At 55.4% G+C, this 17245-nt stretch overlaps 2 protein-coding genes and 1 pseudogene across 3 annotated transcripts in view; all 3 read right to left on the bottom strand.

Annotated features, from left to right (window-relative positions):
• FPGS (folylpolyglutamate synthase) overlaps window positions 1-513 on the bottom strand; it is an 8880-nt gene extending 8367 nt beyond the window's left edge. The window contains exon 1 of one of the 2 annotated variants that reach the window (XM_029919547.1): window positions 349-513. In XM_029919547.1, the coding sequence (XP_029775407.1) occupies window positions 349-486 (138 nt within the window). In that variant the 5' untranslated portion in view covers window positions 487-513. Of the gene's footprint in view, window positions 1-73; window positions 175-348 lie in introns of those variants that run through there. The other variant, XM_029919548.1, reaches the window with a different exon arrangement.
• Window positions 514-2901: 2388 nt separating this feature from the next.
• On the bottom strand, window positions 2902-9130 carry LOC115276962 (annotated as a pseudogene).
• A 3137-nt stretch (window positions 9131-12267) lies between these two features.
• On the bottom strand, window positions 12268-17190 carry CDK9 (cyclin dependent kinase 9). The gene is made up of 7 exons (XM_029920621.1): window positions 17062-17190; window positions 16511-16592; window positions 15673-15763; window positions 15154-15320; window positions 14861-15032; window positions 14556-14704; window positions 12268-14053 (listed from the first exon to the last, which is right to left on the bottom strand). Exons 1-7 carry the CDS (start codon window positions 17151-17153, stop codon window positions 13688-13690), a joined length of 1119 nt encoding a protein of 372 aa, XP_029776481.1. The 5' UTR covers window positions 17154-17190; the 3' UTR covers window positions 12268-13687.
• Window positions 17191-17245: the final 55 nt, after the last annotated feature.

The raw sequence follows: 17245 nt of genomic DNA on the forward strand, positions 1-17245 counted from the left end.
TTAAAAATAAATAAACTCTTAGATCTCTCAAGTCTGAACTCCTGGATGAACTCTTTGCCCTCTTGCCGCCCACCTGCTAGATGGGACTCTGGAGGCACTGGACCCCTCTTCCTCCTGTCACTGGGAGCCCCTTTTCATTCTCGAAGGCGGGAACTCAGCCTCAGAATTCCCAAAACCCGCGGCCCAGGCCCAACTTCCTGGTCCCTGTCCCCACCCCCCGGCTCTAGGATGTATCCGCCCCGGAGTCCCACACAGCCCTGCTGCGGGTCAGTGACTCAGGCCCGTCCCACGTGTCGTCGTACGACCCCTCCCCCCCCGCCCCCAACCCCCGGCCAGCCCACCCGTTACCTGATACTCCATGCCGGGCTCCTGCGGCGCGGGCCACGCGCTCAGCCCTCGCCGCGCCGCGACCCCGGTAGTCGGAACGCGCGCAGAAACCGCCGCCAGGAAAAGAGCGGGGCGCAGGTGGCGGCGTGCCTGCGACATAGTCCCTGTGCCTGCAACCGCACTTTAGGCCCTGGCGGGAGACGGCCCGCCCCGCCTCGCCCTCGCCCCCGCCCCCCCACCAATCAGCGCTGCCCAAGGAGTCCCCCGGAACCAATAAGAATCCGTGGGATGCCATACTTGTGAGGGGCAGGCCCCGGTGCCGGGCGGAGGGTTTCGTCCCTGTTTGTAAGGGGCACGCTATCGGGATGCCTACTGCACGCACTCTGCATCCCCGGGACCGGCCACGCCCCCAAAATAGTCCCAGCCTGCAACCCTAAGCCTGGTGCTCCGCCAGAACCAGCCCCGAGCCGGGAGAGAAGACGGAGCTACCGTACAGTTGTATGGAGGTCGTTGAATTCAAGCCCCGAAATATCGCAGTTTAAAGCAGAGACCGCAGGCTGCGGGTATTTGGCCCCTGCACTCCTGGATCTGACAGCCCAAAGATTGCGAGGCAATAGACCAAAACCCAAGCTCCTACGCTATTGGGACCCCTACCGTCCCCGGACTGCCTGGGAAGGCGTTCTGGAAGAAGCGACATCCTGGCAGAGGCCTGGGGTTGAGGCCGAGTCCTGCATTTCCACCGGGTCCGGCCTAGTAGCTCCGAAATGCCGGATCCAGCAGGACATTGAAGCCTAAAGAATTCGGATTAAATTTGGACAATAAAATGGTTTTAAGGAAAGATGGCAAAATCAGGTTTGCACTTTGGAAGACTTGTGTGGAGAATGGATTGGAGAGCCACCGGGGAGGGGACTGTATCTGTCCTAGCTGTGGGTGAGGCCGATTTGTCCTGGACTTTTCAGAACTTTTCCCTGTCTATGACCTTCTTGGCCCCAGCTGCTAACATGGAAAAAGTAGCATGGAAATTCTTTTTATAGCTGAAGGGTCCCAGTAAGGTGTGTGGGTTTTGTTTTGTTTTGTTTTGTTTGGAGGTGGGGGATGGGGCCCTCTAGGGGAGTTCCCACAGACGGAAGACAATCTTCAGACCACTGAGGGGATTTCAGTACCTCCCTCCCTCTTTCCTGCGGGCATTGGGGCTAAATATTTATCGGAGATCGTTTGATTTTGAAATAAACAAATAACATGTTGGGAAGATTCTGTCACTGGCTGGACTTCTGTTCTTACCACTGCTGGGTGCCCTTGCCTAGCTGGCCCCAAGGGAAATACAGGGGTCATTCCTTTCTTGGTCTTCTTCTCATCTTCCTCCGTCTTCCTTTTCTTCCTCTTTAACACTGAAATGTTCTCTATGCGTATACATGTATATGATTTAATAACTGCATACAAACAATCATAAAGGAGCTTTAAATGTTTTTTGGGGGGCCCCCTGGCTGGTTCAGTCGGTAGAGCATGCAACCCTTGATCTCAGGGTTGTAGGTTTGACTCCCATGTTGGGTGTAGAAATTACTTAAAAATAAAACTCTTGGGGCCCCTGGGTGGCTCAGTTGGTTGAGCCTCCAACTCCGGCTCAGGTTGTGATCTCACAATTCGTGGGTTCAAGTCCTGCATCGGGCTGTGTGCTGACAGCATGGAGCCTGCTTGGGATTCTCTCTCTCCTCTCTGCCCCTCCCCTGCTCACATTCCCTCTGTATCTCAGAATAAATAAAGTTTAAAAAAATTCCTATTTTTATTTGGTTTTTAAATCCTAATATTTTTTGGATGGATGACACACCATATCATTCAAAAAGTCAGAAGTTCAAAAAATGTACAATGAAAAGCTTCCCTCTTATACCAGATCTCGGAATCCTAATTACGCTCTCCAAAGCAATCAGTTATGTTTCCTGTGATCTCTCCAGAGATCTGTTACATATTTGCAAGCAAATACAAATGTAGATTTCCATTTCATACTTGCAGATAGCAAACTGTATACACAAATCTGCCTCGTACTTTTTCCACGTACCTTTATATCCAGGACCTTATTTTGGATTGTGTCAGTACATAAGAGCTGCTCCACTGGCTAATTTGTTTTTGATTTTTTTTTGTTTTTGTGTTTTTGAAGCTGTGCAGTATGGAAGTCCTACTGTGGATCTGGCCCCGCCTCCTCCTGATGGACATTTAGGTTTCTAATATTTTGCCATCACAAACAATGTTGGGATGGGTAACATTTTACCCTTCTCATTTCTTCCATATGTGAGCACATCTGATGGATGAATTCCAAGAAGTGCAATTGCTGGGTCAAAGGTGATTGGCAGTTGACACCACACACACTGCCACATTGTCCTCCAAAGAGGCAGGATTAGTTTCTACACCCCACCCCCCCCCCCCCCCCCCCCCCCCCCCCCCCCCCCCCCCCCCCCCCCCCCCCCCCCCCGCCCCCGCCGGTCCCCCACAGGGCTTGAGCCAGCCATTTCCACACCAACACAGACCTTAGCCAACCTTGATCCTCGCCAACAGCATTGGTGGAAAAATAGATTCTCGAGCTAGTTATTATTTGCATTTATTTCATCTGGAGGATGCTGAGCATTTTTTTTAAACTATTTGTATGTAAGGGCTGCTATCCTCCTTTGTATCATTGCTTTTTATTTTGAAAGTCACAGATGTTCACAGAAGGAAACAGAAATGTGTAAAGGAGAAAATCAAAGGCACCTTCATCCCACACCTGGAGAACAAATGTTGGCCTTTCGGTGCCACCATGAAAGGTGCCACCATGAAAGCGTTCTTGCTTCTTGCTCTCCAGAAAGAACAACAGAAACAAAGCCATTGTCTGGAGAGAAAAGAAAAAACTAAAAACAAGGCGGGGAGGAAATTGGTCAGGGGTTGGGTGTCCCCACCCACTGGAGGCAGATCTGCAGGTGAATGCTGAGGGGAGCGAGGGAGGAGGGATTCTGCTTTAACCCCTACCCTCCCAAAGGGAAAGGATGTCGTCCATCCATTCATTCATTCACTCATTCACCTCTGTGTCGAACCCTGGGCTTGGTGCTGGAGACACTGGGTTCAGGGGGACAGATGACAGTCCTGCTTGCAGAGCGCCCTAAGGTGAGAAGACAGTAAGGTAGGAAACTCACAAAGGAAGATACATATTTGCAAACCCTGATAACCCTGATCAAAGCCAAGCTCACTGCTGTAGGGGCAGGAGGCTGAGGCTCAGAGAAGGGCAGAGACAGCTTGGGGTCACACAGTAGGTCAGCAAACGGCCCATGCTGGGCCCCTGGATGGACCTTCTAAACTCAGATCTGCCTGAATCGCTGTCCCTCTCTTGGCGCATCATGCCCTCAAGATTAATAAAGCCCATAAGCTCACTGTAGCCCGGCCTTTGCCTACCTCCTGCCTCTTCCATGATGGCAGGCTACCATCTTTGCAGCTGGCATTTTAGGAATTGGCCTTGGTGTCTTCCACCTCTAAGCGTTTGCTCACATTTACCTTTGCCTGAAATGCCTTCCCCTATACCTTTCTCCTTTGCTGCTTTTTTTTAAGTTTTTATTTATTATGAAAGAGCACAAGCAGGGGAAGGGCAGAGAGAGGAAGAGTCCCAAGCAGGATCTGCGCTGTCAGCACAAAGCCCAACGCAGGGCTGGAACGCACCACTGTGAGATCATGATCTGAGCTGAAACTAAGAGTCAGATGCTCACCCGACTGAGCCACCCAGGTGCCCCTCTCCTTTGCTTTTCTTGGGTGGGCTGCTTTTAGCTAAACACCCCAATACTTGACATCGCAACCTTTTTTCATGTTCTTGAAAATTGTGTGAATTAGAGATTGGTCCCATTTTACAGGTGGAGAAATGGAGGCTCACCTGTCTGGTTACCCGGGCTTCCTGTTGTCAATGCACTGTGTGGCCCTGGGTAATTTGCTTCCCCTCTGACTCGTTGTCTCCTCCTTAGTCGGATGAGAGCTGAAGTGAGCTGTGTCATGGCCCATACTTTCTGGGGCTATCTATGGGTGGGGGTTTCACTGAGGACAAGTCTCCAAAGGCCACCATACTCCAGAGACCCTTGGACTAGAGGGATCCAGCTGTCCCTTCCCCCTTGTGGAGAGACCAAGGCAGGGTCAAGCTCATTGGCAGCTTTGTGCAGAAGCCTGACAGCCACTCTGGGATTTAACCCTCTGATAAACATAAGAACTCCTTCACCCGGGGATATCTATTTACATCCAGGGACCAGTGAGACAAGTAAACTTTGCTGCAACTGGGGGGAGCCAACTTGCCTTAGATGAATCCCGCATCCTCAGCGGTGTGGCCACAGCAAACCCCCAGCCTGACTCTGGCTTCTAAGGTGTTTGTGGCTTTGGCTTATTGGGAGGACAGCTGGGCCTTAAAAATAAGCCTCCCTTCCATCCTGCAATTCCATTTCTAAAAATGACCTTGAGGAAAAACTGGAACTGTGCTCAGGGCCCCGCATGCCACGGTAACGGGCCTCCCTCCTGGGTGGCAGGTTACAAGGCCAATGGTGCACTCCTTCCTGCAACCTTTGTTCTCTGGGCCTCCCTGCCGCCTCCCTCCCTGGTTCAGCCTCTTCCCTCTTCCTGGGTGCACCCTCCCCCTCCTGCATCTTCATGATGGAGGACCCGGGGTTCATGTGTCTCTCTCCGCGGTCCCAGGTCTGGCATGATGTCGACTTTCAAATGTCCCTCTTCGTTGGGCCAGACATGAGCAGCCTCCTGACATCTCCCCCAGGTTGGACCACGGGCATTTTAAGCCAGTCACGTCCATAACACGCGTTCCCTTGCGTTCCGCCCTGACACCAGCTGGGCCTTCCCAGCTTGAGACACAGCCTTACCTCCAGCCGCGGCCCTCACCTTGGGTTTCCCTCACCCCCAAGCCCCAGCCATCCACAGACCTATCCCATCTACCCTCCGGCCTCCCCTCCAGGCCACCACTGCTGGTCGGCCCCATAGTCTTGCTGCTGCTCCTTTTGACCCCTATGAGCATTCTCTGTCATTTTTTAAAAAGCTTATTTATTTTGAGAGAGAGAGAAAGAGAGGGAGAAGGAGAGAAAGAACGCCAAGCAGGCTCCACACTGTCCGCACGGAGCCTGACACAGGGCCCGAACTCACAAACCATGAGATCATGACCTGAGCCGAAATCAAGAGTCCGATGCTTAACCAACTGAGCCACTCAGGCGCCCCGCATTCTGTCATTTTTAAATAAAATCAGATCTTGTCTCTCTCCTGCTTAAACCCATCAGTGGGTTCCCACTGCGTTTAGGACGAAATCCAAGCTTTTGAATGAACCATCTCTTCCCGTCACCCCAGCCCTGCTGGCCTTCTCTCATCCTCAGATACGCCCGGCTCACACCCATCTCTGCAAAGGCCCACGTCTAGTGAGCCCTTAGCATTAAAGGTATTCAGGTACCCCTCATAACAGCTTTTTGACCACTGTGATCATCCTCACTATACAGATGGGAAACTGAGGCACAGGTTACTCAGCCAGCTGAAGGTCACACAGAAAATGCAGGACGAAGCCTCAGGGCCTTTGCACTGGTGGTTCCCTCTGCCTAGATCCTTCTTCCCCTCAAAATTCCCATGACCAACTCTCTATCATCCCAGGTTTCTGCTCCAATGTCACCTTCTCGCCACATCCTGCTGGCCAACTGCCCTTTTGTCCAGCAGTTGGGGGACAGGGAGGCCCAGCAAGGGGCCCAACTGACCTGGGACCAGTCTTGGCTCCACGGACGTTCTTGAGGTATTCCTGTGTTCCCTGCTCATGGCCAAGAGGGGCCCTCAGTGGGCTCCAGGTGGGTGCTCCAGGCCACAGAGAGACTGGTTTCAGTCTGGCCTCCTCCCTGGGGGCCTGGGTGCTCTTTGAGCCCGCTGACACCTTCTCTGCTCAACCCGATGGCAGCTATTTTACTGATTTTCGGAGGGGAAAATCATGTGTGTATTTTTTTTCCCAACTGCGACTGTCTTCAACACCTGCTCCCTGGGGTGTGAGATTTATGAGCCTCCTCCTGGCCAGGTGCTGTGCTGAGCCCATTTGACAGGCGAGGAACTGAGGCCCGAAAGTACAGATTCACCAGCAAAGCTCACCAGCTGGCAAGTAGCCGAGCAGAGAGCTTCAGCTCAGCCCCAGCTCCATTTGACTCCAGCTGCCACTGATCTATTTAATTGTGTTTATTTTTAAAATTTAAAGTAACCTTTATGCCCCAAGTGGGGCTCGAACTCACGACCCCGAGATCAAGAGTTGCCTAGGCGCATGCTCCACTGACTGAGCCAGCCAGGCGCCCCCAGCGGCTACTGATTCTCACCCCTCTGATCAAGCTTGGGAACCCCTGGCTTTTTTCTTCCTTTATTTGTGACTTGATTTTTTTTTTTAAATAAACTTTACATGGGACTCAAATTCATGACTCTGAGATCAAGAGCCGCATGCTCTCCTGTGCAGGAGCCCCTGTGACTTAGATTTTCTTAAGTAATAGTGAGCACGAATTCTTTCTAGATACCAGCACTGTGCAGAGACCTTCATGCACGGGACTGATTTCTCAGGGGAGGCAACACAGGCCTAATGGGCAAAGTAGCTTAGTCATTCAGAGGGGTCTGGAATGCCGGGGCGCCAGACACAACCCCTAGGCCCGCCCTGCCCCCCACCTGCCCTGAGTTCTGGGAGGTGACCTGGTCATTGGATGAATGGGGCTCGAGCCTTGAGCTGACTCTTAGAGAGAGGCCTCGAGGAGCCGAGTGAAATGCTAGTACCCCACAGCCCTGGGGGGCTGCCCTCAGTTCTCTCTCCCCCCGGGTGAGGGGACCCACACCATGTGACCCCTGGCAAGTCATCTCACCTCCCTAGGGTCCTTGGCCTCTAAGGGAAGGGGGCCTAGATGACCTCTCAGGAGCTACCGCTCTCAAACCCTGGCATCTGGGGCCACCCTTCCTCTGCTACTGGCTGGAAGGTCTCATGGGTCTGGAAAGTCTGGGTAAGAGTGGCCTGGCTGGTGTGCAGCCCCAGGGTTCACTGGCTGACAGCAGCCCTGGGCTTTCTGGCCTGGAATTCAGACTACAACCCTGAGAGGCAGAGGCATCCTGACTTGTGTGCCCATTCAGCAGAGGAGGCAACTGAGGCTTGATGAGGCCAGGCAACTTGTCTAGTGCCTGTCAGGACATGAAATTTGATCTCCTTCAGACTCCTTAAGTCCTAGCCAGGGTTCTCCGGAGCTCGGCTGGAAGGTGGGGGCCGTCCTGGGCCAGTCTCTTTACCTCTCCGAACACCATTTCCTCATCTGTGAAATGGGCATCACGGTCGTGCCCACCTCAGAGGGCTGGGATAAGGTAGAACGAGAGGGCGCTGGGCCCGGAGTACAGAGCCAGGGCTCCACATGGGAGCCGAGGTTAGAAATCTTTAACGGGCTGAGTCCTTCACTGCTCGCAACCACACCTGGCAGATCTAGAAAATGGAGACAACATGGGCACCGAGCACTAGACTAGTGTCACCACTATTGCTACTATCACTATTATCATTATTATGATCGCAGGGACAGCCCTTCCTTACAGAGCGGTCCAGAGGTGACTCGGGTGACAGCCTGTCTGTGGATCACGTACAGGTGCCCGGAGCACAGGAAGTCCCTGGAGGGGCCTCTGCACCACCCGCAGCTGCTACCAGTTCTGCTCTGGAGACCCTCCCCCCTTCCTCAAGAGTCTCCCCACAACTACAGTGGGCGGGGGGCTTCCATGGAGCCCCGAGCTGGGTTACAAGGTAGAACTGTGGCCCATGGGGGGGGGGGTCCCTGATCACCCCAAGCCTAAGAAACAAGGTTTATGGATGACAAGGTTTTCCCCCGGCACCCTGCCAACAGTGGGGCTGACACTGACGATGGCCTTGGGCCTCTGAGAGATATTGACAAACATTACGCAAAAGGAAGAAATGGGAGCTTAGAGAGGCAGGCCACCTGCCCAAGGTAACCAAGCTCTCCTACCTGGAAGGCCGTTTTAGCGGAGAAGGAATCCCCAGATGGGCCCGGCTGCTCCATTGATCGCTTTCCAGCAAGCCTGGTCAGCCGCCGGCTTGGAGGCGGACAGGGACCTGGTACCTTTCATCCCTGGGCTTCCCGCACTCCAACAGGGCTGGGCACAAAGGGGCTCCTGGGTGGGGCACCTCTGCCAAGCCTGCCCTGCCCAGAGTTCAGCCGGGCCACAGAAAGGAAGGGGAGTCGGCGGCGGGGTGGGGGGGGTTCCCTCCCCCCCGCCCGATGGCCCGCACCTCCCCCTGTGCAGGGAGGAAGGTCTTACCCGATAGGGGCCTGCGCTCATCCTGCCCAGGGAGGGACCGCTCTGGCGAATCTCCCAAGTTAAAGAACAACCTAGCAGAGGTTAAAGGTAAGTGTACAGGCTGGGGTGCTGAGGGGAGGGGGCATTCGGGAGAGTTCCAGACCCTGGGCTGGGCTTCCTGCAGAGCCGGGCTGGCCTTATCTGGCCTCTTATCACAGGCCCACCTACCTGTACAGTTGGGGGCCCTGCCACGCTGGGATCCCCGCGAAGCAAGGGCTGGACACCCAGGCACCCTTGACCTGGGGAGTCAGAGCCTGCTGAGGGGGAGAGGCTGCGTTTCACCAAATCGTCTACTCACAAAGGAGCCAGGGCACAGACAGAGTTCCTGGCCTGCGGGGTGACCCAGAGGGCCCACCCAAAGGAGCTGGTGCAGGCCTTGCCCACGGATGCGACACAGCCTCTTCAACCACCTGCTTGTGTGGGCTGGCTCCCCGTAGTGGATGCTGGGCACTCCTCTCATGCCTCAGGGCAATGCCCCATAAGGCCCTGCCCTCTGGAGCTTCTATTCCAGGTCGTGCAGCTCCCTCCACAGACAGGGTGCCATGTCCAGCCCTCCAAGGTGTGAGGCTGGCTAGTCCAGGCCTCCTCTCTGGAGTGCTCTGTGCTTGGGGAGCTCAGAGTCAGCAGCCCCAGGGCTTAGAGCCTGCTTTGTTGTTCTAAGATGCTGTTTGACTGCAGGAGTAAAATTAAGTAAGGAAACAAGAGAAAAAAGAGGAACACGAAGGACAAAACCATCCAGAAAAACCCTGGATAATGGTTTAATGTGATTGTTTTTCTTATAAACTGATTTCAGGTAACAGGTATTTTGTAACCTGCTCTCTCCACCTGTTGTTTCTGGAAGAGCTTTCTGTCCCGGTGCACATAGGTCCAGTCCACAGCCTTTTCCCCAGCTACGTAGCATTCCATCCCAGGCCTGCACGTGTTGCCCAAATCCCAACCAGCGGCGTGGGCCTCACTGGTCAGCCTGCCAGAGGCGCCCACCCTGACCTGGGCGTCACGGATCTGGACGTGTGTTGAAGAGCTGCTGTAATTTACGGAAGCCCAGCTCTTCCACACACAGGGCTGCCCTGAACATCATGGACACACTGGGAGGACGGAGCAGAGACAGGTGAGGGGTGTAGCCTCTGAAGTTAAAGACCTTGTGCGGCCACTGCACACTTGGCCATGTGCCCCTCTGTCTACAGGACAAGAATCCACATGTGCCGTCTCTACTGGGTCATTCCACGGTGTCAGGGCTCTTTAGATTACCCGAGACTAGCCAGATCCCTAATCCTTCTTAGTCTGTTGTTGTTTTAGGAGAGCTGGAGCAGAGGAGGGACAGAGAGGAAGAATCTTAAGCACGCTCCATGCTCAGCACAGAGCCCGACACAGGGCTGAAACCCATGACTGTGAGATCATGACCAGAGCTGAAATCAAGAGTCGGATGCCCAACCGACTAAGGCATCCAGGTGCCCCCCCAATCCTTCTTTACAGTAGATCCGGTTCTTCCGTAATCCTGCTGCTTCCGGCAGGCCTTCCTCTGAAACACCCCCACCACCGACCCCGACATGGCTATGCCTGTTGGTCAGCCCTCACTCCCATCGCTGGACCCATCAGTGGTGCCTGTCCAAGTGACCACTCCCTCCTCCCCAGAACCCCCTCTCCCTCTGGGGTGCCTGGGGGGCTCAGTCGGTTAATCACCGACTTCGGCTCAGGTCATGATCTCCCAGTTTGTGAGTTCAAGCCCCACATCAGGCTCTATGCTGACAGCTTGGATCCTGGAGCCTGCTTTGGATTCTGTCTCTCCCTCTCTCTCTGCTCCTCTCCTACTCACACTCTGCCCTGCCCTCTCTCTCAAAAATAAACATTAAAAAAAACCCTCTCCCTCTGATCCCTTCTTACCTCACTGGTTGCTGCTTTTGAGTCCCTGAGGATGTCGGAACACTGGAGGCCCGGGGCGGGGGTTCAGTCTCTGTTCTCTCCCCTGTTGCCACATGGTCTCCTCTTGCTTGGGCCTTTACAAACCACCGTGCTGGCAGCTCCCAGAGGGGCGCCCCCAACCCAGATTCTGGGGGCCCTGAGCCAGCTTTAGGCAAACACTTGCCCACTCAACTGAGGTCCATCCGCCGCCTCCATCCCACCATGCTGAACTGCCACCGGTGCCACGGCCCAATCCCCCTCAGCCTCCTGGCACAGGGATGGCAGCCGTCGTCCCTCCAGCGAAGCCTGGGGACTCACGACCCCCTTCCTTCACACTCACATCCACCTGGAAATACATCTGCCCTTGTGGCCACCCATAAATCAATGTGCTCGCCACCGGCGCCTCACGTCTGGACTATTCCAGCGGCCTCAGCCGTTCCCCGCTTCCAGCTCTGCCCAAGTTTGTCTCCACATAGTCACCGTGGCCTTTTAACGTTCTTTTTAATGTTTGTTTATTTCTGAGAGAGAAAGAGTACGAGTAGGGGAGGTGCAGAGAGGGAGACACAGAGTCCGAAGCAGGCTCCAGGCTCCGAGCTGCCAGCACAGAGCCCGACGCAGGGCGCGAACTCATGGGCCGTGAGATCGTGACCTGAGCCGAAGTCGAAAGCCTAACCGACTGAACCACCCAGGCGCCCGGAGTCACTGCAACTTTTTATAACATGTGTCCCCCTCTGCACAAGGCTCTCTCGAAGCCGCCTGGTCTTGGGTCCGGCACTGGTGCCACCCTGCACCCCCCAACACCCCCTCTCTCGTGGGGTTTCTCCCATCACCCTGAGCCCCTCAACTGCCCCCTCTTTTCCCCTCACGTTCCATTTTGTGGTTTTCCACACAACCTATCCCATCAGACTAGTTTGAACCTACTAGAATGTGAGTTGCACAGAGGTGGGAGTGGCCACTGCTTCGTAGCTGTGTTGAGTCTGGTCATCGGAAGACACAGACAATAAATAAGCAAACGAAGGCAAGAAACTGTCAGAGCGGCGGGGATGACTCAAGATGACGGACCGTCACTACGCGTCCACGGAAACTTCTGTGAATCGCTGGTCAGAGAACATGAGCCTCTCTCAGAGCAGAGCAGCTTCTTAGCCTTCGAGAAAAAGAGCGCACCCTGAACCACCTGGCCAGCCCCGGGAGTGTCCTCCCATCAGGCCACTCAAAACTTACAAACTCAATAGCCAGCAGGACACCGAGCCATTGTTTCCAGATAGATTTGATTCCTTCCTAGCTGTATGGAGTGAACTCCATGTCCACCTCGGTACGTGACCTTATTTGGAAAGGTCTATGTACGTGTAGCTTAAGGAGAGGTCGTACTGGATCAAGATGGATCTGAAATCCAGTGACCGGTGTCATCAGGGAGACAGCACACACAGGACGATGACCCAGTGCAGACGGAGGCAGGAAGGCAGAGACTGGAGCGATACATCTACAGGCCGAGGAAAGCCAAGGACTGGCAGCCATCACCAGACGCTAGGAGAAGAGGCATGGAACGTTCTCTCGCAGAGCCTCACTGGTGAGCCCTGCTGACACCTGTATTTCAGACTTCTCGCTTCTGGAACCGCGACAGAGTACATTTCTGTTGTAAACCAGCCAGTCTGTGATTCCCCACAGCAGCCCCGAGAACTCAATACGCCAGTCGAGTGGTGGTTTTTTTTGTTTTTACTTCAACTTGACTTTTGTGAAGCGGGGATCCGGGTCCATTTCTGCAGGGACAGTTCTGGCAAGAGGTTTGGCCGACCTTCCTCTGGGGACCCCCTTCCAAAGGCCTCCACCTGTGACCAGAGTGTAGAAGAATTTGCCCCAAAACGTGTCTGTTCTCAGCTTCGTGCTCACAAGAGACGAATCCTCCAGAATGTGCTTCTCATCCAAGGAGCTCCGATACCTGACACTCCGGCGGTCACAGAGTTCTCTGTCCTCCTGCCTGCTCAGCATCCTAATCCAGGCGGCTGCCACCTCCCCAAAACCCTGAGGATCCTTTAAACTGCTCTGGTCCTTCCTCTCTCGCCTCCCCTAAGCCACCCACTACTCAGCAGCCCGAGGGCCCTTGGCAAGCTACGCATCTGACGGTTCTCATTCTGATTAAGAGCCTTCTGCAGCCTTCTGTGCCAGTGAGTCAGGTGTGAACACGTCTGCCGGTCACTGCCACGTCTGTCACCGCTCCAGATGCGGCCGACCGCAGACCCTCCCGGGATCCTTCTCCGGGGAACTGATACCCTGTCTCATCTGTCTTCCCTTTTCCTCTGACATGGAGGAGAGGAGACGGAGAGAGCATCGTAACAGGTGTTCTGGAAGGTACTCAAAAGAAAAACAAAAGACTCTACAATTATGTCCGGAGGCATGGACGGGGATGAAGGAAAGAGCCAAGAGTGGACAAGTCAAATCTCAACAGTTAGGCCCAACAGGCTGGCCACGGGGTTAAGAGCTGGCGGTCTGAACACAGAACACAGCACATAACCACTTACTGGGGGAAAAAGAAAAAAGAAAAAAGAAAAAAAAAAAAGCCAACTTTAATGGTAACTGACCAAACTCTGTCCAGGAATGTCTCCAAACAACCGAATGAAAGAAAACACGATAAAATGTCCTACTGAAGAAACCAAATTCTTGGCGGCCCTGGTGTTTCTGAGGGCTGGGCCGAGACCGGCCCGTTCCCAAGGCCGGTTCTGTCCCCAACCCCCCTACCCCCCAACAAGTTTCTCATCTTGAGAGGAAGGGCTGGCAGTGGGCGAGGGGCCTGTCCCCTCCTCCGGTCACACTGGGGACGCTTAGAAAGTCACTGGTGGGGTGTGCCTCTCCGCCCACCCCGTTCCTGTCTGAAAGTAAACGGAGACCCTCTGGTCATCGTCTCGAGAGCCAGGGGACAAGGGGAGGCAGCCCCCGTGCCCTCCTGGGCTTTCGGCCAAAGCTTTCCTCCAGTCCACGCAGCTGGCCTTGCCAGTGCCCAGGTGGGGATTAAATAAAATAAAGCACTAGAGAACACTCAAATGCCCCATAACTGCCACCACGCAGGTCACACGGCAGGAGAAAAATGAAAACTGCCCTGACGCGACAAGCCGGCAGCCGGCCCTCAGAACACGCGTTCGAACTCCGTCTGGTTGGTGGTGGCGGGGTTGCGGCTCTGGTTGGTGGACTGCTGGGTGATCTGGCTGCCCTTCCGGCGCGGCGGCGCCAGGTACTCGAACATGGACGTCAGGTGGGTGGAGAGCATGCCCTTGAGATCCGAGGGCATGGGGTCGGACCAGAAGAAGTCGTGGTTGAGGGCGTCGTCGCTGTCGATGCGCTGGGCGGGATCCAGCACCAGCAACTTGTCGATGAGGTCCAGCGCGTAGGGGTCACGCACATAGGCCTTCAGCCTGTCCTTCACCTTCCGCTTCTGGCCCTTGACCAGGTCCAGTTTCTCAAACAGCTCATACTTATCCACGTTGGGCCACACCTGGGCAGGAGGCACAGGGAGAACGGCGTCAAGTCAGGGGGGGGTATGGCTTTGCCCACCGGTTAGGCACCCGAAGGGACTAAAACTTCTTGATTCAGATGCTCCCAGACCACCCCTAGAGGGCGAACTTGACCTCTCCAAGGTCAAAGCAGCAGGGACCCGTGTCTCTGACACACACCGGCTGCCGGGCCCTCTTACCAGGCCCTCTTACATGAGTCACCTATGACATATTCACTGAGCCCGATACGGGCGTGGCGCCTCACAGAAGAGAAAACTCATCTCTGAGGGGAGGGATCCAAATGCCCTCCCCGAGGCCACAGGCCGTGATGGAGGAGAGAGCTGAGCGCTGCCCATGCGGCTCCAAAGACCAGACCCTGTCCCTCCAGCAGCCACCTCTCCAGGGCTTTCCTTCCACTCCACACCCCACTCCTCCCTTGCCAGGAGGACTTCCGGATCTCTGCTTCCTGTGGGGACCCTGGGGACCTGCAGCCTGGCCACGCACCTCGGGGGTGATGGAGCCACAGAGCTGGCTGATGAGGGCGAGCTGGTGCTGCTCCGTGTTGCCCTGCATGATAGGGCTGCGGGTCCACATCTCCGCCATGATGCACCCGGCACCCCAGAGGTCAATGGGGGGGCCGTAGTCCCGCTCTCCTGGGAAGAAGAGCGCACCAGGAGGGCCCCTTGAGCCCGAGGGCCTCCTGGGACGCAACGTCCCAGGGCCGGCGGCTCAAGAGGCCCTGGCAGTGGGGGGGTGAGGCCGGGTAAGTGGCCAGCCCCTGCCCCCTCCGCCCGCTCGGGGGTCCTCACCGAGCAACAGCTCCGGCGGCCGGTACCAGAGCGTCACCACACGGTTGGTGTAGCGGTTGGGCTGGCTGTTCTTTGCCAGACTGAAGGCCCGGGCCAGACCGAAGTCTGCCAGCTTCAGAACCCCATCGCGGGTGATGAGCACGTTGGCTGCCTTCATGTCCCTGTGCAAGATCTGTAGGAAGCGCAAAAGGCCCTGATCAGGTTTCTGGGGGGCCCCCCTGGGTACACTCGCCCAGCAGTGGGAGAAGAGGCCACCCCTGAGCCTCAGTGTCTTTCCCCACTCCGACCCCCACCTTGTTTCTGTGGATGTAGTAGAGGCCATTGAGCAACATCTGCATGACCTTCTTGATCTCGGACAGCGTGAACTTGACCAAGACGTTGCTCAGCAGCCCAGCAAGGTCATGTTCGCAGAAGTCAAATACGAGGTATATGCTGCCCTTGCAACGGTTATAGGGAGAAGCTGAGGCGGGAAGAATGGGGAAAGGGGCGAGAAAAAGGAAGTAAAACATCCCGCGTGCAACTCATTTGCTCGCAGCCAGCTTCTCCCCTTCCATCCCATGGACACTCGGATATGCGGCCGTGCACTCCTTCACTGGTCAACCCTTTGCCAAGTGCCTCCTCAGGCCAGGAGCTACGGCAGGCCCTGGGGCAGCAAGAGCAATGCTGAAAGGACCCGAGAAAGCGGTCACAGTCGGTATGTCTGGGTTAAGAAGAGGCCATTTCAGCATGTCCGCCTCCAACTTTACAAAGCCTTAGGCTGTCAAGCCTCGTTTTCCCCATCTGGAGACGGGGACGCGATCCAAACAACTTACCTTTGGTTCGGCAGATCTCAATCAAGTTAACCACGTTCTCGTGTTTTAGAAGCTGAAGGATCTTGATTTCCCGTAGGGCTGTTATGGGGAACTGAGCGGGAGAAAGACAGGAGGCGATCAGAGGTGAGTGAGTGAACTACAAGCCAAGAGTAAGGGACACAGGTTGCAAAGAAGAGTAAGGTTGAAGGCTTGGAGATCAGCGGTCTCACATGTCTCATCTGAAAAATGGGTGTTAAAAGCCCTGCACAGCCCACAAGGAACTGACTTGGGACGATGAACTGAAACAGTGTCATTTAACACTATGGTACTTGTCACTCAATGCACCACGTTTCCACAACTCTTAAGTTTAGCGCTACACCTGTGTTTAACTTACTAGCTGGGAACAAAAGCAGCTATTTAAAGACATGTCCTTGCTAAGAATCAGGTGTCTGGGAAGCTGGACCACGGCTAAGACGACGTGTGGGAGGGGACTGTTCCTTTTCAACTGAGTGCCAGTCACCCTTGTAAGGCCACTGCATGGAATTTCTTTTAATGCCACACAAACGCGAAGTGAAGAATGTTTAAAAGCTTCCTAACTCCAGGAACCCAGGCGCACTCTGCAAGCATGAGCTCCCCCTCCTGGCCCCAACCGTATTTACCTAAATATGAAATATTCAAGGCTCTCAAACATTTGGACAAAAACAACTTAACTGGGAAGTCACATTCCCTGGAACACGGAAACTCCCAAACTACCACACCTACACGGATTCCCGACATGAAAGCCCTAGCAGAAGCAGGGTGGAAATTCAACCCCGTGCGCAGGGGAGCCCGCAGGCCCGCCCACCCCACCCGTACTCACCCCTTCCTTCTCGTTCTCCATCAGCACTTTCTTCAGAGCCACCTTTTTGCCGGTCTTACGGTGCTTTGCCTTAAATACCTCCCTGCAGGCCGAGAGGGGGACCCAAAAGGTTTCATCGGGCCGTTTCTGTTGGACCCACCCCTCCCCCACCTGAGGAGTAGGGAGGAAAAAAGGGATTCCCGGGGCGGGGCTGGGCCGGTTATCGGGGGCACTAGCCTACTCTGCCCCCGACTCCCCGCTACCTGCGGTCCCTCTCCAAGCCTCTACTTCCTTCCCTTGGTCTCTTCACCCAGGCTTCTCTTGGAGAGTCCGCTCCCCTCACAGCCTCCTCTCTGCAACCCCTCCCCGCCCCCCATCACGGGCCTCAGGCTCCTCCCCAACAGCCGGCTCCGTCGGGCCCAGGCGGGCTGCGGCGCGGCCTAGCGAAACCAGTGGACACGTCTGGTGCTATGTGGCTTCCCGACCACGTTGGGCCCGGCCCTGGGCGTCACGACGTCGGCCCTAAGGGTTGCAGGCCCAGGGCTCCCGGTTCCCCTGGGGCGCAGCCTTACCCGAAGGTGCCTTGGCCGATCTTAGCGAGCTTCTCGTATTTGGTCACCTCATCACAAAAGGGGCACTCCACCGAGTCGTACTGCTTTGCCATGGCCGCCTCCAGTGCACCGCCACCGCCACCGCCGCCGCCGCCGCCGCCGCCGCCGCCACCACCACCGGCCCCACCTCCCCCAGCCGCCGCCG

This window comes from Suricata suricatta, chromosome 13 (genome assembly GCF_006229205.1).
Source record: "Suricata suricatta isolate VVHF042 chromosome 13, meerkat_22Aug2017_6uvM2_HiC, whole genome shotgun sequence".
Classification (NCBI taxonomy): domain Eukaryota; kingdom Metazoa; phylum Chordata; class Mammalia; order Carnivora; family Herpestidae; genus Suricata; species Suricata suricatta.